Here is a 23,827-nt window from a genome sequence, read left to right on the forward strand (position 1 = left end):
TGGGGGAGGGAGGGAGAAGGAAGAGGCAACGTAACAGGGGGCAGTGAGTTATTGAAAGAGAGAGAGAGATGGGTGCTTCGGCAGCACGCCAGGCACGTTGATCATTCTGAGGGTTATAAAAACATTTAATAATATTTATTTTGCCCTTGGAAGGCTGAGGCGGACTAGAGAGGCCGAAGGCCCTTATCCCGAAGGCCTAGCACACCGAATAAAGGAAAAAGCTATAACCAAACACAAAGGAAAATAAATAAAACAACAATAAAGAATACATTTGGAGCAGTTAAGGACACAGATAACTGGTGACTTGTCGAAAAAATCCTCTGATGTCTTCTGGGTTGAAGCTAGACCAAGTGGTGCCAGGAAGCGAGCGCCACAAGTGTATGGTGCGCGATAAGGTGCAGAGCCCGAGCGTTGCAACATGCACATGCACACATACGCCTTGCAAACGCGCGCACCTTAACACGTTCGGGATATTGTGCAAATGGGAGATAAGCTCAAAGGAACTCGAATGTCATGCCAGTATTAAATTAACAAGAGGTTAGCTGCTACTTTGTCAAGCTAAGTGTGAAATGTTGCAGTTATGGAGATGTAGAGCGCCAAAACGCGACAGCTGAAAGACAAGAATAAGCGAAGATAATCAGAGATGAAGTCGCATCACACCTTCCTTTTGTGCAATCACTTAATTTCAAAATGTCCCACTCATCCACTTATACTGAGCTACACAGCAAGGAACTGCCTTCGGGACTGGGAACTGATTTGAGTGTGTAGCTCTGAAAGCACAGGTCAAGGGTTGTGCCCCCGACTTAGAACAGCGTCACAGGTCTGTGACGAAAAATAAATTTTCTCTTTCTCTGTTATATTACAGCGAGGCCTGTTATACGCACGTTCCCTGACGACCAACGCGTGGCTTCGTTCCGCGATCACGCGACTACCGCCTTCAAGTGCCTCGCGCTACTTTCGTCGTCTTCGGGTGGGGCGCGCTCACCCGTGATCACGTGACCACTCCTTGCACACGACCCTAGCCTCGCGCTTCGTGCAACCTTTGTCGTCATCGGGTGTGATGTGCGGTCGTGCACTCTAAACGCGAGTACACCTACATGGGAATGAAGAGGGAGTAAGCTCTCCTCTAGAGCACTCCCTTTCATAAAAAGGAAAAGCGCTATAGGACTACTTACTCCCTTATTACTCCTTCCTCTTTAGAGTGTCGGACGCCTCGAAACGCCTTTCGTACGCTGCACGTAGCTATCGCAATCACGCGGCGGCTTGCACGTATGGTGCACGCGATACAAACTCTGCCCGGGGACACCAGCAAGTCCGTGGCCACACATTTCATAGACAAAAATTGACAGCGTTTGCGCCAAGCTGCGTAGCTCCACGCACGGGCGTCCTCGCTCTGCCAAAGCCACACACTCTAAACACAAATAAGCCGCCGCGGTGGCTGAGTGGTTACGGCGCTCGGCTGCCGGCCCGAAAGACGCGGGTTCGATCCCGGCCGCGGCGGTCGAATTTCAATAGAGGCGAAATTCTAGAGGCCCGTGTAAACACCACGTGGTCGAAATCTCCGGAGCCCTTCACTACGGCGTCTCTCATAGCCTGAGTCGCTTTGGGACGTTGAACTCCCATAAACCAAACCAATCTAAACACAAATACACCTATATGGGAATAAAAAGGGGGCAAACTGCCCTCTAACGGACACTCTTTTATAAAAGGGTGTGCGCTAGAAGACAGTTTTATTTCCTTTTTACTCCTTTTGTTTAGAGTGCAGAAAGTGCGCGTCATCGTAGGAGTTATCAGTAGTTACAGATAAGGAAACCCCTGGTAGCAGCAGTTTTGCATTGTGGACACCTGGAACGTGAACGGTATAAGGAAGGAGTGAAATGGGTGGACATATAAAAAAAATACAGGCGATGTTTACGCTAGCTCTAGCCAAATTCCGTGAGACAAGCGTCGACGTTGTAAATTTTCGTGTAGCCTATTAATTTCGCGGCCTGGCTTCGCACTGTCTGCTCACTGCGCAACTGCTTACCGTGCAATATATCAGTTTTTTTTTTCGGATGAAAATAGAGGCTACGAAAAATCTCGTCTCGCGTTCGCGGAGCAGGAGTTTTGAAAGCCTCGAGTGCATTCGCATTATTTCCTGTTTGCCTAGCAGTGAAGCTTCCGCTGATGTCTAGCGCATGTCCTGCCTTCTTCAACCGTTCCTTCCGATTAATGAAGTCAAGAAGCCTACGGGCAAGCTTCTAACTGAGGAAGACTCGTCCACTAACCTTATACACACACAAGAGGGACCTGGTTAACAGATTCCTGCACACATGAGTGAGCATAGGCTTTGAAAGAAGAAAACAACACCAAATAAGAAAAAAAAAAGTGGTGGCGCTGGCACCGCTATTGCCACGATAGTGTTGCCTCCCATTAGAGAGGCTTTCGCATCATGTTGCTTTCAGTTTTTAGAAAGTATTGCACTAAAAGAATCGGAATGATTGTCAAGCACTGTAAGTTGATGCGTTTATTCTGCCGCGGTGGCTAAGTGGTTGTGCCGCTCGTCTGCTGACCCGAAAGACGCGGGTTCGATCCCGGCCGTGGCGGTCGCATTTCGATGGAGGCGAAATGTTAAATGCCCGTGTACTGTGCAACGTCAGTGCACGTTAAAGAACATCATGTAGTCTAAATTATCCGGTGCTTTATAATACGGCATCCCTAATAGCATCAGTCGCTTTGGGACATTAAACCCTTAAACCAAACCTAAGCAGAAATGATGTGTTTATAGATTTATGTCGGAAGACTGACATATTTCTTTTTGCTTTACTCTGAACGGAAATCAGAGTAGCGATCATTATACATACCGAGGAGATCCCAGGTATAGGCTATTGTAACAAGATTTCAACTCGAGTTTCGCAATTGAAATTGCACACGCAGGTAGGTTCAGTATAGGCGTCCTTCAGAGGAACATTATTTGCGATAGAACTTACGCAAGAGAAACAAACTTTGAGACTAAACACTTGCCTGTAGTGCCCAGCCCCCTACCTAATATTACGGCGCGCGCGCAAAAAAAGCTACCATACTATAATTCCGACTTCATGATGACAGAAACATTTTACAAGTGCAGCATTTACGCTTGGCTAAAATTTATTACAGCCATTTTCCGTCAGGATTATCAGGTACGAACTCTTTGCAAGCATCAGAATCGCATTACGTAGCTTGTGTGGTATGGTACGACATGGCATGGCATGACACGGTACGGTTAGTATAATATGGTATGATATGGGATGGTATGTTATGCTATGGTAGGTATGGCATGCCATGGCATGGTTTGGTAGGGTATGGTATGGAATAGTATGGTATGGTAGTAGTAGACACGGCATGGCATGCCATTAGCATGGTATGTACGGTTGGCATGGCATGGCATGGCATGGTATGGTATGGTATGGTATGGTACGTTGTGGTATGGTATGGTACGGTACGGCATGTTGGGTTTAACGTCCCGAAGCTGCACGTGGACTATGGATGAGACCTTCTGAATGGCCCCAGATTAACTTCACCCACCTGACGTGTTCTTTAAAAATGCGCGGACATCGCACAGCACACGGGCATGTTTGAACTTCGGCTCAGTTAAAAAGCGGCTGCCGCTGTCGGGATATGAGCCCGCCCTCTTGGGCTCAGCAGCCGAACGCCATAGTCACCGGGTCACAGCTGCCGCTACATCCGAAATATGTGGCGCCTCCTTGCGGGCGCTCTCTCACTTGCTCCTGCGGTAGTAGAGGTTGAACGCGAGGAAGGCGATGGCCAGCAGCATGCCGAAGGCGGCCAGCACCGAGACGGAGACGAACACGCTGCGCTGGATGGTGGCCACGCTCAGCTTGACGATGCGCCGCGCCACGGGGGGCTCGCCGTCTGCGAGGCGGAAATTGCGCGCATGCAGTGCTTGTACACATACACTACTGTCAGTGTGCATGAAGTACTGCCTGCCTGTCACCTTTTGAAGCGAAAAGCTTCACAAGGCTCGTCAACACCGGGCTTCGCGTGAGCCACACTACAGATCTGCCACAGCTGCGCATGCGCGAAACCGAGTGACGTGACGCGGAGCGCATGTGGCCGCTGCTGCCGCAGCCGTCGTCTGACCTTTTGCCATTGAAGGAGGAGAAGAAGACCCAGAAGTGGTAGCGTGGGAGCCTTGCATAACGATTGTACAAGCTTTGTATACCTAAGACAACACGTTTTGGAAAAGCTAGAAAGGTATTCCCAAATTGTAACCCTATGTATGAAGCCTTAGGCTAAACCACGAGCATCGCCACGAAGCTTTTCGCTTCGAGATATCCAGGCTTAACACTTTAGATGAGCCTCAGCCTAACTTTTTTTCTTGACCTCTTGAACAGTGCTGGAATCGGAGCACGCAACATTTGAATGAAAGCTTATGATCTTCTCTTCATTAGCAGCACGCCACTTTTTGGCACAGTCTCCACTAGCAGCAATATGGCAACTTCTATTATTGATGCTTCACTCTCTGTGTGCTGTCGGTAGCGCTACAGGGACGTCACGACATGACCAACTTTCCCAGCACCAAATTTCACTGTAGTAGAAGGATCAAGGAGGCTGTCTTGCTTCAGCCACCGGACACGCAGGACCTTGCGCCGTAGTAACTCTGGTGGCTGTTTCCTCCAAATGGAAGAAGACCTGAAGGGCACGAGCTTCGCCTCTGACGATGAGGTCACCAATGCAGTGTCCAGTTGGTGTCGTCAACAGCCGCCTTCATTATTCTGCGACTGCACAGATGCTATAGGGCATCGGTGTCAAAAGCTGGTGGGTACTGTATCGAAAAGTGAGGTGTTCCTGTGAATGAGGACATTTAAGACTTTCATTTTGATTTAACTTGTTTCAATTTCATCGATAACTAAAGAAAATAAGAGCCCAGGAGGCAAAACCTAACGAAAACCAACGGCCGTTGTATAGATAGCAGAGTGGCATGGTTAACGTACACAGGCAAAGAAACAAAGGCGACGCAAAAACGGCAATTAAATAGTGACAACTTTCCCGGTGGCAAAACAAAGCAATAAGACTGTAAAGAATGATCGCTGCCGGGCTTCTTTATTCCCGACTATGAATTTTCGCACGCGAATTAGTCAAGTTAAGCGAGGACGATTCTTTACGTCACGTCTTCTGTGCCACTGAATCGAGGCTTATTTGAAGGCAAAGTCCCGCCCGGGATGTCATCTCCCGTAAATACGCAGCATACAAACTGGAACATATACTGACTCCATAGTGTACGTCCTGGTTGCTGCACCAACGTAGGGTGCTAAGAGTACAAGCACGAGAAAAACAATGGCGTGCAAAGTAGTAAGTATAAACAAGACAAGAAATGAAAGGAACATGATGAGGAGGAGAAAAAAAAAAGACTACCTTTCCAGATGATAGGGCGGCACCTCGGGCAAGAGAAGTCTAGTGTCTTCGAATCTGGTATGTACAGGGCCACCTTGCGGAGAAATCCACCTGCGTGTAAAGCGCCGCAGCCGCACGGTTTTGCTATTTTGCTTGTCTGAATCCACGCTGCGATTCTGTGTCGGCTCCGCAGTGTTATGATTAGAAACATCCAGCGTCATGAACTCTTTGGTCAAATCCTTCTGTGGAATCCTTGGCCGTGGACCCATGGCTTATTGAGACTATAGCGCTCACGGCTAACGAAGAGGAAAAGAAAATTAGCCATTTTTCATCTTCGAAAACTGCTCACCGCATTCTGAAGCACTGTAAGGCAACAAGGACGTAGGACAGCTCGATTTTAAAGAAAAAACGGACGTCGATCATGTGCTGTGAATTGAGCCCTCTCTGCGACGACGACGTGCGATCTCTGCGCGCTGCACATGGTATCTCTTATCGAAACGTGAATCACACCATCTGCTCGAATGTTTCAAAGTAGAAACACGATAGAGTGCGCGATACGGCGAATGATTTATGTAGTATGCTACACTTTTAAATCGATCGCCTTTCATTTCGACTCACTTATGCGCGCATTACATCTAAGTTCGAGGCAAGGTTTGTGTCGAGACGCCAGTGTTCTTCGTATAAATAATTCTTACGTGATCCTCAGTGTTTAACCCTTGCGAAATGCGTCCATTTATCTGCTGCTTACGGCACCTTGCAGCTTGCCCTCGACAGATCAAAGACTACAGAAACACGCAAGAGGTGTCACTGAAAACATACAAGGCAGGTCTGAAAATGTGAAAGCCGTGCAAGGTGACACCACGTATACCCTTTCTAAGGACTGTGTTTCTATAACCGTGGGAAGAGTCCGTGGCATGGGCGATATTTGCGATGTGGGCAGGCACAATGAGGGGTCGCTTAACTTTATGTAATAATATGAATGGTTGTCATGGCGGTCATAGGAGATATTTCAAAGTGGAGCATAAATGAGGAACTTCCGATAGCATCAGTCTCTGGGACTACAGCGCTTAAGCCAATACACAGGCAATTATTTCTTAACCCCTGAAGGTTTAAACTACTGTTTCTCTTGCTGACTTTTCTTTCCAAACACGGGACGGGCGCCCAGAGAAGACGTTGGCGGGCTCTTTGATGCCGATTGCTTAGAGCAAGAGCGGTGGCCCTGTGACCATAATCGCCAATTAGAGCACCCCAGCGTGGAACCAGCACCTCTGCCCGGCGCAGACATCTCACCGGCTTTCAAAGAACACTGAGGACAGATTAATGTTGGCCTGTGTCAATAGACTGCGGCACTTTAACGCCAAAGAGACCGCTTTCAACGCAAATGAGACTTTGTAGGCTAAAAAAAGTCCACAAAACGATATACAGGAAGCGCCATTACCGGCTGATCTCGCAAGTAAACTGCTTGCGTCGATACCGAATTTCGGGATCGAATCCCAGAGGCTATACTACATCGCCATTAACTAAAAAAGCACGGTAACAATGATTCGATGGAGTTTTAGTCAGTGTCCCTTTGAGAGTTGTGGCAGCACTCGCTACACGATCGGTTGCGAGCGTCATCACACAGCCTAATTTTCAATCGCGATAATGTGCGCTAAATAGGGCCACCGCATTGAAAAGGCTCATTTGGCTTTTGCGATCGGCCGATCGCTTCCAGCCGCTGCCGAGAAATTTTAATTTTCAGCGTTTCGGCCAGGTGGCAAAGTGCTACATTGCATCTTGCGCAATGCTCGACAGCACTCAACGACGCCGTTCAAACTACAGCGAAAAGCAATGAGTAGTCAAAAATGTAAATGAGCGTATTAATATAATAAGCAAGGACGAACGATTCGCTGTGCACTACGTGCGGCACTTCATCTTCTGGTTTTGTTACCGGGTGCGCACAGTCTTTTGGTCGTTCATGTTCGGCTGAAGTGGTTGATAAAGCGAATGAGTGCCAATTAGCTGACAGCTTATTACACAATAGTGGTCTTTACAGGCTGCACTCGAGAAGAAGTGGAGACGCTCTGCACGAGGGCCTTGCTAGTTTACGTGTGGAAATCTGAACCTCAGGGCAGCCTTTGAACTTTAACGAAGGACTGGTTTGCTCATACATCTTCATTTTTTTTTTACTTCGCCCCTTAACTAACTCACCCAGGCTTCACCCCTCTAGTCTAAAACAGCTAGCCCCGCAGGTATAGCCGGCTTAATCACTTGAGTTTTCTGTAAGGCCCCCATCTCTTTCTTGACAGAAGAGGGCGCGCCGATTTGCCATGCACACCTTCGCTAACACACGCCTTAACCACCGGCTTTGGCCATACACGAGCTTATGCTATAAACCGTGCTGATACCGTGCTTCGGGAGCAGCGAAGTTGCGTCTTCGCTAAACAGCGAGTGTATCAAAGCCGCTACTTGCGCATGGTCACGTTAGAGTACGCTCGCCCCCTCTCTCGCCGGCGCTTCAAACTGGGAAAAGGAAAAGAAGGGGGGCCGCGTTGAGGGCGGAACAGCTTGGCAGCGTGGCGACAAGGGGGCGCTCGCAGACGGGGCGGAAGGAAGGAAGAAAGGACAGCGGTGCGAGGCTGCCCTTCTTCAGAGCCAAAGCCCATGGCTCAAAGCGCGCGCGCGCGGGGCCAAGCTTTTTTCGAGCGCGCATCGTCGGGTCGAGAGGGCCCTTCGAGTGTCGTGCCGAGGTTCGTTTCACGCCGCTCATTAGCAGCGTATGGCGCTGTCCGGAGCACTGCGATACCGCCGTGACTAATGAAGCGAGCATGGCGTGCTCGCGCCCTTGTTGTTCGCCCGTGCTGTTGAGCGCTGTTCGGCGGACAGTACGTCCCTTCCTTTCTTTTTGTTCTTCCCCAGGGAACGAAAATAAAGCCACGCGAAAGTTAGAAAGTGCAGAGTGCGTCGCGACGGACTATACGGCCCGCGGCTCTTCGCCCCGCCGCGCGCCCATGCGCGTATGTGTGCGTGCACGTTCCCCTTTTGTTCTCACCTGCACCCTGCCTCATCGGGACCGTGCAGTGCAGTGGCAGCTGAAACTGACGTCCGCCAATCGAGGCACAACTATGACGCAGGGAGACGAGCAGCGCTATACGGCGGCATACGCGTCGTCTGTTCTCGAGGATGAAGGTTTGGTGTCGCGTTACAAAGCAGCACACCAAAGTGTTCTGTCAGGCTTAGTGACTAACAAATGCGCTGATCGAACCTCGGCGCTGCTTTTTGTTGCGTGTTAGAGGCCGCATATCGGTGCTGTTTGCGGCTCGCACAGCAATGCACGCATTTAGCGCGAAGGAAGGAGGGTACGGGTGTGTGTTTGTCTGTGAATGAGTGTGTGTGTGCGCTGTTGTCGGCATAGTTCCAGTTATTTATACAAAAAGACCAGGCTGACTTGTGGTAGCTATGCCTGGTTTGTGCGAGGTGCGCTGCTTTGAAACTCGAAAGTTTAAAGTTCCGCTTTCGCTGTTAATTTCGCTTTTGATCGAACGCGTGATGGGTAACTTTTCTTGTCGTGGCGGTCTGACATAATCGCGACATTGCGAGAGAGATGGAGAGACAAACGCAACGTTGCCCCTTGTATTCCCCTTTCCAATCTCAACTTCTTCCGACAGCTCACCTTGATTCTGCTGGAACTCCGTGATGCCGACGCGGTCGCTGCCGGAGAACGAGAGCGGGCCCTGGTGGAGAAGAAAAGAAGGTCGGCATGTGTGCGTCGCCATGCGTCCATGGCTCCTTTCAGTTGTCACCCGATGACGTGGCGCCACTCGCAACTTGCGCATTACACCGCGTCAACTGTAGCAACAAACCTTGCCCACCGGTAAAGAGAGAGAGAGAGAGAGAGAGAGAGAGAGAGAGAGAGAGAGAGAGAGAGAGAGAGAGAGGCCCACCGAGATGCCGTTGAAGCGCAGCCGAGACACGATGCGGTCGAAGTAGTTGGCCATGCGGCGCTCCTGTGGCGGCGGTAGCGGCTCGGTGGTGACGTTCCAACCGTGGCTGCCACCGCCGCCAGTCTCGGGCAGCAGCTTCTCGTAGCGGAAGTCGGACACCGTCAGGTTCACGCCAGCCTGCGACCACACGGGCATAAAAGATGCGTCATCTACTTTTGCGGCACGGCAGGTCCGCACTGTAGCCGCAACGGCCGACGCCAACCGCGCCATGAGGGAAGGGACGAAGGAGGGAGTGAAAGAAAGGGGGAAAGGGGGGAGAGAGGTGCCGTAGTTGGGGGGCTCTGGAATAATTTACACCCGCCGTGGTGGCTCAGTGGTTAGATCGTTCGGCTACTGAGCAAGAGTACCCGGGATCGAACCCTACCGCGGCGAGTCCTGACTGCGGGTCCTAGGAACCCTACCCGTGGCTCCATATCGCGCACTCGCGTTGCACAGCAGACGGGCATGTTTTGCATTTCGTCTGCACTGAAACGCCAACACCGTGGAAGCGATTTCGTAATGCGTTGTTACGGTCACCACGCGAAGACTGCAGAAGGCAGCAAGCAGAATTTCATCCCCCGGCCGCGCGCTCAGCGGCTGAATGCCGCTGCAGACTCTGCCTCTAAGCCAGCGAGCTTGGACTGTACGTGTATAATGATGACACAAAATCAATCACGTACAGTCACTCAGTAATGTGTTAGAAAATTGGAAAATACGTTCGTAGTGTCGAGTGTTAACATCTGGCGACGCTATTCATTGATGGTGGGCCTATTAAGCAGGGCGATAAATTTAGAGCGCTGGAGTATGTGTTCTGACAATTTAATTGTGTGTAACCTGTGTGCAGCTGAGCGTGCAGTGACTCGGCTGTCGTCGTTCTTGCTTTTCAGAATACGGCAAGGGACCAGGAGTCTTTTTTTTTCGCGCCTTTTCGGCATTGACGTTTCTTGCCAATCCGATTTCCGATTCCCGCGTCGCCATTGGAAATGCCGCTAAGTGCTCAACCTGCGGAGACCATCAGTGCGTTGCGCCCATGGAACCAACATCATGCACCATGCAGCTCACTCGCTGGCTGACATTGCGTTCATTACCGAAGCTTTCCTTAATACCGGCCAAGGGGCGAACGCGAGGGTTTTCATTTACGCCGTGTTTTACGCCATTTTTGTGAAACACAATTGAACACGTTATCAAGGAACATAGCTCAACACGATACATTATAACGGAATACTACAACCCACAGAGAATGTAACGAATCGGAGCACTACATAACACAGATAAACGCAACCCGTCAATCTACAACACATCACAACATAACGCAGCCGAGCTCAGCCCAGCGCAGTACAACACGGCGCTATAAAACAAAACACAACAAATTAGGGCGCAACCAAAACATCGCAGCACAACAAAACACGCAGCACAACACAATACGACACAACACGATACGACACGGCACGACACAATACAACACGACACGACACAAGACGACACGACACGACATGGCGCAACACAACACACCCCTCACCCTTCTCCAGAGCAGCTCGGCGGAGCGCAGCGCCAGCGCCGCTGTCCACACGGCGTCGTAGGCCTGCGCCACATGGCCGCTGTAGCCGGCGGCTCCGGGGGCCAGCGGCGGTCCTCGGCGGGACCGCAGTTCGGCCTCCAGCTCGGCGTCCAATTCCCGCCGGAAGGCGTCCATTTGCTGCGCCAGATTAACGACACGCAATTAGCGACGCGCGCACATGCACTGCAATGGATGCCCCCCAGCGGAATAATTCGCTCCCCCTTAATCGCCGTCCCTTTCTTGCTTCCCTCTGCGTTGCTTTGCCCGTGCGTGACCGTCTACCGCCAGCGATTGCCGCGATGGCCTCCCCACAGCTTCCCGCCCCGCCGCCGGCACTTGATGCTCGCGCATTCATGCACACACAGCGAACGACCCACCACAAAACAAGGCCAATGCTATACGTGGCTGGCCCGGAAGCATTGACCGCCGCCACCAGGATCGATGGACGATGCCTGCCCCCTTGTTCCGCAGCCGACGCGTAAATTGGCTGTAACTGCTCGCAGCGAGCGTATATCGGCGGGCTTACGGACGTTTGCGTGCGGTGGCCGGCTTGGCTCTCCCAGAAGCAGTCGTCGTATAACAGCCAGAAGTGCTCGTTAGGGCTTTTAGAACGAAGATATTTTCCCCGACTTCCGCTGCGTCTCCGCATCCTTTGGGCGCAGATTCGTACTGAAGACCGCACACGAAACGACTGTTTATGCAGTGCGGCGAGATCGCCTAACGCTTTAATCGGGATGATTTCAAAGCTTGTGGGATCTCCCCTGCGTGTGTGAATCCTCCGATTGTGGAAATCCATCTCCGCAGGCGCTCAAAACGTCCTAAACTTAGTTCTCCGTAAGATAGCGTTAGTTTTTATTTATTTTTTTTTGCTAGTATTTGCCATATTGAATTGATCTGAACACGAAAAGAGAGCTATAAAACTGAAAAAAAAAGATTTTGAAGATGCTTTCACTGTTCAACACTGCCTTTCGCTTCGGCACCGATGATGCAAATGAAAGTTTTTGTGCCAGAACGCCGTACAGTTATCACCTGCCAGTTGAGAGCAGTCCTCTGTGACCATACTATGGCTGTGAAACTCTCCGTAGACCCATGCATCGAGATCAAGCACACTCATTTGTCAAACAATGAGGGGTTAGTTGACTGTCACGCCTCCTGCGGCACTTAGACGAACTGCTGACTGCTCCTCAGAATAAGATTTGTGGGGAAATAAATGTTGAATGGCGGTGCCCGTAACTTACTCTCCGACTAATTGATGGCGTCTGCTCCTGCTAACTGTCACTCCGTCTGCCTTTTCTTTTGTACTGCGTAAGCACTACGAGTTTCATTAAGCGAAAATGCCGGCGTGCATGGCTGACTAGTGAAGCCTGCGACGCCTGCAGAACCTCCCCGCCCTGACGAGAGATGAGAGGGAAATTCCGCATCGGCGCAGAGGCTGGCGCAGCGACGACCCCAGGCGAGCAGAGAGTGCCGAGACGGGGGAAAGTGACGCCGGAAGCCAGCGCGTGTCACCCACTGATCCAATACGGCCCGTCAAGGCAAAAATTTGTACAATTCAACAAATATAAAAGCATAATAAAAATGTCGGCGTGCGTTAAAAGCCAGCAAAAGTAAAGCGAAATTAACTGGCCCTACTTTCAGGGATTGGGATGCAGGAAAAGGGAATGGCATCAAATCGAAAACCATCCAACAGGAAAACATCAAATGGAAAAGCATCATCCTTTAGCCATTGTGCTTACGCAGTTCATCATATCAGGCACCATCCTAGCAAGCCATCCGCTGCCAACGGTATAGCCGCTACGCCATCGCTGTCGTCGTCAGAAACTCGCCGCAGGCCGTGCTCGGACTTCGATTCGCGGTTTTGTAACTGTTTGGATTACACAGTTCTATGCGAGATTGAAGTGAATGAACTTTTGAGCTCTCATTTGTTCCTTCATCCCAATTATCACGCGGGTGCATTGCTCTCATCCTCGCCTTTCATCCGCGTTCATCTCTCTATGCGCCCCGGCGGAGCCCAAAGAAAGCGCTCCGCCTGCAGCTCTTATCGCCAGCAGTGTTCTTAGGATAATTGGGCCAGGCGGCCCGTCGAGCCGTTCGCGTCAGCGTCGTTCCCCGTAACGGCAGAGGGCGCGCATAATCACGTTAATCCCAAAGCATTCATCACGCGAAGTCGCCCGAGATATGGTTTATCGGGCGGCGTAGTACCATGCCGGACACACTGGTGCGGTTCGCCAGGCGGCCCGTGTACGCGGCCACCGTGATGATGTTGTCGGCGGCGGTGCGTAGCTGGGAGGCGGAGCAGTTGGTGCCCGACGGGTCGAGCCACCACTCGCCCAGCCCTCCTTGTACGATCCACTGGAAGTCGGTGCCATACATGCCCAGCTTGTACACCTGCCACCGGCAACAAAGAAAAGCAGGGCGCAGGGCATTGTTTGCTTGATCGACCATTTGACTGCACTGTCGACAGATTGATTGAGTGCTTTGTTTGATTGATTGATTGACTGACTGACTAACTGATTGATTGATTGACTGACCAATCGATCGACTAATTGTTTATTTGAAAACAAAATAGGTTACTATGAAGAACTAGAGTTTCAAAGAAAAAGAAAAAAGTTTCAGGAAAGCAAATTTTCTCTTGCGAAATCGAAAAGGTAGCTTGAAAACCGCGTTATGTTAAAGTGACAGTGCGCGAGCTAGTATGAGTTTATTTATTTATTTATTTCAGAATACTGCAGGCCAGTGCTTGACCCAAGCAGGAATGAATTTACATTGTTACATAGCCAAAAGAATAAAATTATACAATATTAGCAGCACACGGATACAAAACATACATATAAACAATATTAGCAGGTAAGTAGGCGATGTAACGCATGAGAAAATTTTGTGAGGAAAAAAGAGATGCCGGTAACAAATCTTAATAAATAAAATAAAAGAAAGGTAGCATAATAAAATAAAGGTAGTAACTGTATGAGCGCCTTGTGTCTTCTGAACCGACAAGGAGTCAACGTACTACGTGGAAATATTTTAATCTGGAAAGAGAGACTTCGGGCCAGTTCGAGCAAGCACGATTCAGAAAACTCGTTTTGACGAAATCTGTTGCCAGATTCAGAGGCTTGGGCGCACGATACAACAAAATATTTAGGCTTCGTGCGCCTGCTTACGCGCAGACGTCGAGCACCACCGCATCAAGCAGACCGAGTACTGTCTCCAACTAGGTTATGCTGACAGTTCTTGTATATTATCCCCAGTAATAAGCCACCCCACCTATATTAAATATACCGACTTTTTCCTCTACCGCTTTTTCAGCGGCTCTCATTTCTGCTTATCCTTCCCTCTAGCCAAGCCTTTATTCTTTTAGCCTTGTCCTGTCGGAGGGAGCTGGCTTCCAGGCCCTCCAAAGGGATGGAGTGGCCTGAGATGGTGGTGCTAAGAAAGCTAAGACTGTTCTACTTTTAATCATCATCGCGTCGCACAGTAAACGCTGACTGATTTATTCCACGTCTAGTTTATTTATTAGATGACCCCTCTGTTAACCGCTGTCTGCGGCGAAAGCTTACCTCGCAGAATATCTTGCGCGCCATGTGTCTGGAGAAGCTTCCGATGATGATCCGACTGTCCCGGTTCTGAAACGACACCAATGTTCGTGTGTCACGTGTGTATAGCTCCGCCATTGACTTTTTCTTTGAGAATTGTAGTACAACAAATGGATGTTGTAATAGATAGGCGGAGCTTGCAAGTTTGTTTTTTGTTAAGGCTTTAGCAAGTGGGAAAGATGCATATAATCGGCGTTAAAATCAGATGACAATGATTACAAATAAAGGCATTATAATCGAAAACAAAAACAGTAAATAGAAACGAACTGTGTGTAAGTGTTAGTGTTTCGCTATTTTAGAATTTCAGGCCCATGATACTTTGCGCCTGTTCCGCACCGCATTAAAAGGAGGACTTTCCTTCAATCCTTTAAACATATACAATCAATGGCTTCCGTCATCGCTTTCGCCGACGATTGCTAACAACTGGCCCAGCTTAAGCCTTTATTGCTAAGAAAGTGGAATTCGTTGATTACATTCCAAAATTAGGGATAGAAAGAGGGCTGTAGAGGTGAAAGAGAGAACAAAGGCCATACAACCAGAAAAGGGTCAAATGGCGACGCCCGAAGACAGTTACTTAGAACGAATGAAGCACTTTCAAGGTGACGAGGTATAGGAAGGACAAGGATGCACTGAATTCAGGAAGGAGTGCATGAGGGAAAGCCGACCACAACGTGCGGGAGTTGACGCGCGAAAGGAACAGGCGGAATGTGAAGTCGAAGAGGATTGCTGCCATGAGAGGCTGTTTTAGGGAACGGTTGTAATTAACACCCACCCGAGAGGAGTCTGGACGACTGCAGGCCAAAGCTACACAGCTTTTCAGCGAAGCCTTCGCACAGAGAATTTCGTGCTTGTGCCGGGATGGAACCAGGACTGTGGCCAGGCTAAAGCTGTTACTCTAAAAGAATGTTGAAAGTGCGGCGGCGAACTGACGAACTCGAAGCAGACGATGTGTTAGTACAGTGCTGTTAACGGTATCCTCTAAAGTGGTAACAGTAGCTTGGTTTGGGCTAGTTGGTAACAGTTCTTAGAAAACATAGCGCAAAAAGAACACGGACGACACAGAAGTGGACAGGACAGGCGCTATCCTGCGCCTGTCCTGTCCACTTCTGTGTCGTCCGTGTCCTTTTTGCGCTATGTTTTCTAAGAATTCTAAAGTGGGACGCGTTTGTAGGGCGCAATAACTGCACATAGTGGTCGTGGTCCCGGGATTTATCCCCCATCCCTCTCATGAACAAAAGAAACACACACACACACACACACACACACACACACACACACACACACACACACACACACACACACACACACACACACACACACACACACACACACACACACACACACACACACACACACACACACACACACACACACACACACACACACACACACACACACACACACACACACACACACACACACACACACACACACACACACACACACACACACACACACACACACACACACACACACACACACACACACACACACACACACACACACACACACACACACACACACACACACACACACACACACACACACACACACAGCGCGCCGGCGGTGTGTGTGGGTTAGTGTGTGCACTCGCAGATGGTGCAGAAAATTTCAGCGATGGCAAGAAATATAGGGTGCCGTCATCAGGCAGCCGTGCGACGCACACAGCAAGCCAAGCGCCACCACTTCAGACTATAATGTACACGTCGTTCTTCTATAATATACTCCCCACTAGCCGACCTCAATGTGGCGCCAGTTTTCCAGACAACATTCGTACAGAAATTGTGACGCAACCGTTTGTCGCACAGCTTTCCGCGTGTTGTCATATGCTCGCGAGTGTGTGTGGGTGGTGCCCTACTTCGAAAAGAAAAAAAAAGGGACTCACCGCCTGACATAAACTCGTTTTGCAAACCACAACCAAACGTCTACGTTATGCCTCCATCAAATGTTTTCGCATTCACACACGTTAGCAGTCTTAAGTGCATCTGCTGAATTTTTTTAATTCAACGTGTTCCCTATGCCGCGCCCATTGACCATCGTTAGCCAGCTAATGAAGGATGCGAACTCCGATTTCAAACGCTTCCGCGCCTTACTTGAACATGCTGCGCCATGCGCCCTGAAGCTAGAAAACTAAGTTTAATTTTTTTGGTTTTGTATTTTTAACCCGTGGCAGTGATTTTTTAAACGCTTATACAAACAGCGGAGCATACAATTTGCGGATGACCGCCTTCGCCAGCGCAGCACGCTCTCTGAAACGCAGGAAATATCGTGGTTCAGCTGCGTCTGTGGTTGATTTTGTCGATTATCGAGGTAGCAGTGACGCTGAGCATGCTGTCTGATCACATGACTTTAGTTCAGAGGGTGAAGAACTGAGGAGCCTGTCCACAGCACCGGTGGTAGCGCCTTGGTTAGTTTCTTCTTTGGTCCAGTTTTGAGTGACTCAGAGGCCGTTTTGGAAAGAATATTGGCGTTAAAGATGTTGTTTGTCTCAACTGCAGGGATTCCACATCATTTTGGCGCGATTTGATGCCGCCTGCGCTGCGAAGGGCTCGCCCCACTGTGGAGTGGCAAACTTTAGGGCCTAAAGTTAGTGTTTTCTAGCCGAGAAGCTGTACGAGCTAAAACTCAGACTTATTCAGGAGTACTTAATATTGAATGGGCAGGCGTTTTGTACATTCCAAAGTTTCTTAATTTTTTTTGGATACAAGCATTTGCAAGTACCGTTGAAAGTCTACCCAGAAACCTTGATTTCGCAAATAAATTTTTGTAATAAGACATGAAATACGCTACTGAAAGTAATATTACTAAGAAGCGTGTTTACTACGCTTAATTTTTATGTACTGAAATATATTTTAAATTTTATTGTTCTGAGATCAAAAGTGTACCGAAAAGTCACAAAATACGGCCATTTTTTTCCATGGTAGATAATTAGAAGGATTGTCCAGCATCACACTGAAGACTATCCCGTACTTATTTATGGTGTAGTCTCTGTGGGAATGCATATGTTGCGAATCGCAGGCACGAACGACAGAACAGAAGCTATACCATCTTCACTTCTTTCACCGAACTGGACTCGGCCGGAAAATCCAATATGAAGCGCTAGTAGTTCCTGCACGCCGAGCAATAAGACGAGGAATGACAATGGCGCAAGAAAACTCGCAAACACCGGCAGAGTAGCGGGGCAGGGAGCGCAAAATCTGTGGTGGCTAGCGCAGCCGTCAGGGCTTCTTAAGTAAGGTACACAGAGCAAGTGCTCTGGGCAAACAGCCCGACTAACTTCGCTCGCCAAATGCGCCTACAGTCTGTAGATGCGAGAAGCTAAAAACTAAATACGATGCCCACGGGCTACAAAAGTCAACTGCTCAGCTGCTGAGAGGCACAGCGCCAAACGTCCAGTGAAGAAAGAAAACTCAGAGACGCAAAGAAAAGCTAAAGAAGAATTGGAAAAAATGAACAAAATGCGGCGGCGCGACAAACTAAAGGCGGCTGACAGGGCCCTGCAAACAATGCTGCCTGTTCATTAATTGCCACGTTTCGATGGACGAAATGTCGAAAAGGCGGGGGAAGCAAAAAAGAAAAAGTTAAGGAAAACAAGCACGTTGTGTTTGAAAGCATTATACAAATAGGCTTGCCGCTCGGCAAAACTTAAGCAGGAGGAGAGTATACTGAAGGCAGATGTGCACGACGTTCGGTTGTACAGAGTTCGATTTATCAGTGTTTGCGCGTTTAATTTGTTTTTTTACGCTTTATTTTGCCTCGTAGTGTCCCCTACAACGCTCTGCCTGGTCGAGCATCGCATACGCTTAGGACTAACTAAAACAAAGCTCGCCGTGATTTAACTTGCATGGGTCGAATGCGCGCTTCTTTGCACCTCCGTGCTTTTTCCTCCGACAGCCGGATCCTGTAGCTGAAACAACGGCCGCCCTGATGACGCCCGAAATAACGAATGTACAGAAATAACGAAAAATGTCGGAACGATTCAGTCGTTTTTGTTGTTTGTTTTGTGCAAATTTGGACGCGTCCGTTTATGTGGAACTTTTTGGGAATCGTCCATGGAAAGCGTTTTTGAAGCGGCGGTTTTAAGAACGAACTAGATTGCGGAATGAGACGACATGCAAAAGAAAAAAAAAAGAAAAAGGAAACGATTGTTTTTTCATAATTTCTTTATATTAATGGTTGTACTGAAGAAAATAAGAAACAGGGAATGACGAAGTCGATCAAGCAAATGACACGGACTTGTTATTTAGCACTACGTTATAGGGCAAAAGCTTCATCCACTTAACGACCACGAATAAGAAAAAAAAAACAACGGTATTAAGAGGCGCGGGGACTGGAATGTCACAATTAAGGTATTCTCATTTGGATGGGAGTGTAAGAGACAGGAGTTCGGAAGGAAAATAAGAAGAGAAAAAACAACACGCATTAATGCAAGCTTCTGTAAAGTTGAGCGTACTTTAAGTGACGAAAACAACAACAGCAAACAACAGAAAAGCCGACAGTTGTTACACGCAATTATGGCGAAAACATTCATATTGTGCAATAGATTAATGCGGTGAGGAAGCTGCGAAAGGCGTAATACGTTAAAAACTGCCACGACATGCGAAGGCCTCGTGTTCAGTTCTAACCAGAAGCCATCTTCTTGTTTCCTCACTTGGCTTTTTTTTTCCACTGTATTCTAAATCGCAAAACTCTAGTTGCATCAATTTTTCTCATCACGTACTAAATAAACAGAACTTTCGGCGCTGACAACGCCTGATTTAACTAGATAATAAAGTTTGACTGGTTGCGTATGGCAATTATTGCTCTCTTGTGCTGCGTCTCGCAAAATCTTATTTTTTTTTCGTTCGGCATATTTTTCGTGTGCTAGTTACTTTGTCTAATGCTCGATTTCTTCGGCTAAGGAAAGAACTCGATGTTGATGTTCATTACGATAGTGCCGCGACCGCACATGTAGGCTAATAGGCGTCGTTAAGCATAAGCTGCTGTGCAATGCGACAGCGCTGGCCGGGACTTAGGCCGCAACGTATAATTCTCTTATATTCTTAAGGGCCCATAAGTCGCACCGAAGCCGTGAGCAGCCGCTTGGCTTATGATGGTGCTTAGTTTTGTCTGGAAAGCATATGAGCACAGAACTCTCAACATATTGCAGTAACGTGATTGACACGCTTTTATGAGAGAATTGCGCAGCTGGATACGCGTGACGATGGAGACAAGAAACAGACATTATACAAAGGACGGGTGATCTCTGTATATATTTGCGTAGTGCGCATGTAACACTCACATTGCCAAGAGTGCAGTTAATCACGTAGCCGACCGTGTACAACCGTGTACAGTCACCGTCGCAGTTAATTCGGACATGTACGGCGCGCAATACGGCTGATTGACACAGCACGCGGAAGATTTACAGAATGCACTTGATAGCTTTGGAAAAGAGGTAATCCTTCTAGCACGCGGATGGCACTGGCCACGGAAACTAAAGAATGCATTTTCACATTATTTAGTTTCCAAAAAACAAAAAAAAAACGCAAATACGAACTCGACACATGGAACGACGGCTCATATCTATGCGTGCGTTTTGTTATTCTATGTTTCTAGCCTCGATTCGCTCCCATCTCCTCCGATTCTGTCTCATTTATCTTTGTTGTTAGGGTTGTCGTTAGTGGCTATTTATTGATAAAATAACAATGGAAGGAAAACACATTGCTAGCCGCGGCATCTGCCATCGAAACCTGAAGCACCTGAGCTGCGACCAGCGGGAATAAAAGGACAGGGAGAGGGAAAGAAAGGGGCGAGCGATAGTAAGAAAGGATAGGGGTAGGGGCTAATATACATCGTGTACAAATACAGAATATGGAAATAAATGTGGGATCCCGCGCCGCGCATGACAGAGTACTTGTTTCTCTTTCGCCATTGTGCTGTCAGCCAGAGGCATGCGCTTCCACAGGTGACCTCTAAACTAAACCTCAACCACCAGGGCTTTCTTCTATACCTCTCACTCTGTTACCGTCCGGGAGGGAAGGACGCCTTCAATTTTAATCCGCACTCCAGATCGAACCACCTTCATTGCCTGGAGAAGGAGCGCCAGCAGAATGGGTGATCTCGCATCGCTGCTCCAGACACCAGAGAACAGTGGAAAATTAGAGAGTAAAAAAAAAAGGCGCAGTTGGAACTCCGCGTGGAGCTTCGTGGCATCGTGGCATGTATCGAGCGGCAGACGTGACCTTTGCCCGTTCGGAACTGGGGAGATACAACAGGATTCACTGACGTGACCCCCCCACCCCATCTTGCCCCTTTCCCGCCAAGAGATTTGAGAAGGCACACAACAGGATTCATTTTATCCCCAACTCTTATCCGCAACAATCCAGTCGTGTCGTACTTGGCGATGCTCTATCTAGCCCTCGCTTCGTGGTCGGCGTGTGCTTGCCATCGCGAATGGACCTGAGCGCTGGCAGCAGCTGCACTGGTCCTGCATAATGTTTCGTCAACCGCGTGGCCTGGCCGTTGAGGCGCCTTATTCTCCTCTCAACGCACGCATGTGCAGGGCCTGTGCATTTAAACTACCCCCAGGTGATCTAGAGGAAGAGAGGAAGATGGCTTTGAAAAGAAGAAAAAACGGCCATGATTTAACAATCACGAAGTCCCTGACAAGAAGGAATGCTCGAACAAGCCAAATCGGCTCGTTCCGATTTCAGCGAAATGTGTAATCGGAGTGCACGCCGAAGCGGTGAGATGGAAGTTTATGAGGGGGCGACATCAGTACACCTGGTAACGTAACGGGCAGCGTACGATTTGCATACTGGTGTCAACGTGCAGTGCTTTTGAAAAAAATTCACGCAGCGTGTGGCCCCAGCAGTCTCAAAGCCTTGCGGTGGAGTTTATCCTGCTTTTTCCTCCGTCGTTGCTCAATGAAGACTTAGGTACGTCTTCGAAACTACCAAGGAATCCAGGAGCATAGCTTTATTCTTGGTGCGAGGCTCGGCAACTGCTCGGAGCACTGCTTACACAAGATCTTGTCGCCTCTAGGAATGGTTGGAAGTTAGTTGGAAAAATGCCCGACTGTGAATCGTTGCTTTCTGTGCGGAAATGATTTAGCGCGCAAATGTCTGTACTAAGAAAAAATGTTACACCATTACGCGTACTGCTGCTATATCGCCGGTCGAAACAGCAACCTAGGGCGACCTGTGGCGCAGGGAAACGAAACACGTTCTGCGGCAAAGCCCATTTTGAACCCTCCCTAGAAACGATCGCAGCTCGGGTGGGTGACAGTGGACATAAACTCTGGCATCATCTCCTCCTTTCTTCTTACACCTACCCTATTTCTTTCTCTACCTTTTTTATGGTTTCCTCCTTTCATTAAAATGGCCGGACTGATAGAGGGTTGCACTCCGGATTGTTAACATTCACAGGAACTAACCCAGAGAAGGATATTTCGAAATAAATGCGACCAACATCTACATCGGCACGAACCGAGATGAAAGCAACGCCAAAGAAGTTCCGAAAACGCTATCGCGAAGGGAAACGAGATTAAGCTCTGTGGAGAAGAAGGGTAGCGGGGTGACGTCATTTGATTCCACAAAAATCTGTTAATGCCATTGAATGACGACGTTGGCGGTTGTGTGGCAATGCGCACGACAGCGATAACATAATCTGAGCTTTTCAAATTTGAAGTGGCGTTGACATTAAATAACCCATAAATGATTAATCGCTTTCCAAGTGCCTTTACTTTTCAGTGTTCCATCAGGTGCGCTCACAAAACGTGACCACACTCCGAAAAACAGAGCGGCCTGTTATCTCCGTTTCGTAAGGAAAAGGTGATAAATATGTAAAGAAAAAAAAAGACCTACACACTTAAAGCTCGATGAGAGCCGTGGTGCATGTATTAGCCTCCTGCCCCACTGTGTTTTCCTTCCATGCCGCAAAAGAATGCCGAGCACGGTGTTTGAAAAATCCTCGAACGCGCTTGTTGCGGTGGGAACGAAAAGAAAACATCGCAACGGGCATGCTGCGTGCACATCCGGCGCACGGAGCAACCACGCCGGCGCGTCACCGCCGTCCGCGGATATTCATTTCCTGGGGCGCCTTCGAAAGACGTCTCCGTCAAAGCATTCGCGCTCTTATCACGCTTGTTTTCCTATATACACTTCTTTTTCCTCTTCATTCTTTTCTTCTCTCCCTCTTCCTTCGCGCTCGCACTGCGGAAGTCAGCGCTTCCTCTTCGTCAATAGCGCACGGAGGGACGCAGTCGCTCCCTGTACAGTTCACGGCGACCACACAAGTGCAAAAGTGGCGCGAAAACGTCCTCGGGCTACCTCACTTCCACATTCACATCCAAAACCTCTCCACATTCACACTACATCCACATTCACATCATCATTCACATCCAGACGCTCAATGAAAAAAAAAAACATAACGGGATAGAGTGCGCGCCATTCTTACTGCTGTCTACACACCTCGAACTGAGTTCTCAAGATGCAGTGCCATATAGACGAACACTGTAGTCGCCACAGTGCTTGTCCAGCAGCGCAAGAAACGCAGCGTCCGCGAAAAGCGCGTTAAATCATTTCTTTATTTCTTCTTTAATCCGCCTAAGTCAAGAGCCACTCCCTGCCTGCCTGCGGGGATGTTAAGCTTTCAATCTCTTTCTTTCTTGCCATCGCAAACGCAGTACGCGTCGCCGTATTCGCACAGCAGCTGAAGATTCATTCAAAGGCGTGGGCGGGTCTATATATGTTCGGGCCGAGTTGTACGACGGGGGAGCGTGACAGGATTTGCTTTCAAGCCTCCATTTCTGTGGAGTAAAGCCTGGTTTAGTTGTAGCGCTGAGCGAAAAAAAGGGCCGAATAAACGTTTTTCTTTCTTATCTGCCTCGATCTTTTCTCCGCCGAATATAAAATGAAGCAACGCGAACGATTTCAGTGTATAACTTCGACTCACGGATTTGGCGTGGCCCAAAATAATTTTTAAGCAGCTCACGGCAACGGTGCGCACCGTGCAGCACAAAGCTGACGCAGCGTACATATGCCGGCTGCATCGAGTTGATTTTCTGAAAGCAGTTGCTCTGCAAAGTACGACCATAACGGTTAAGACTGTTTGTTGAGAGATAGTACGAAGACGTGACTGTGTGGGTAGACGAAGAAAGGTACGTAGACGCACACTGTCGGGCGCTTCCCCATAGGAAAAACAAAGCAAAAAACTACCGAATCGTGCCAGAAATGCGACAGAATGTTTTGTTGGTTTGTCGTAACGACAGATTTGCGTTGTTTTGTAATATTTGCTTTAGTAGGCTATTTTTCCGGTAGTACTTTCTGTATCTGTAGTTCTGCAGTATTTTTCTGTAGTCACTA

At 48.7% G+C, this 23,827-nt stretch overlaps 1 protein-coding gene across 1 annotated transcript in view; it reads right to left on the reverse strand.

The window, feature by feature from the left end:
* Positions 1–23,827, reverse strand: part of GABA-B-R3 (gamma-aminobutyric acid type B receptor subunit 3) — a 181,827-nt gene that overhangs the window by 25,293 nt on the left and 132,707 nt on the right. The window contains exons 5-11 of the mRNA XM_077662978.1: positions 14,448–14,513; positions 13,096–13,281; positions 10,855–11,031; positions 9,297–9,473; positions 9,026–9,086; positions 5,395–5,484; positions 3,741–3,891 (exon numbers count right to left, since the gene is read on the reverse strand). Of these exons, the coding sequence (XP_077519104.1) occupies positions 3,741–3,891; positions 5,395–5,484; positions 9,026–9,086; positions 9,297–9,473; positions 10,855–11,031; positions 13,096–13,281; positions 14,448–14,513 (908 nt within the window). The remainder of the gene's footprint in view (positions 1–3,740; positions 3,892–5,394; positions 5,485–9,025; positions 9,087–9,296; positions 9,474–10,854; positions 11,032–13,095; positions 13,282–14,447; positions 14,514–23,827) is intronic.

The sequence above is a fragment of the Amblyomma americanum genome, chromosome 4, assembly GCF_052857255.1.
Source record: "Amblyomma americanum isolate KBUSLIRL-KWMA chromosome 4, ASM5285725v1, whole genome shotgun sequence".
In the NCBI taxonomy this organism is placed as follows: Eukaryota; Metazoa; Arthropoda; class Arachnida; order Ixodida; family Ixodidae; genus Amblyomma; species Amblyomma americanum.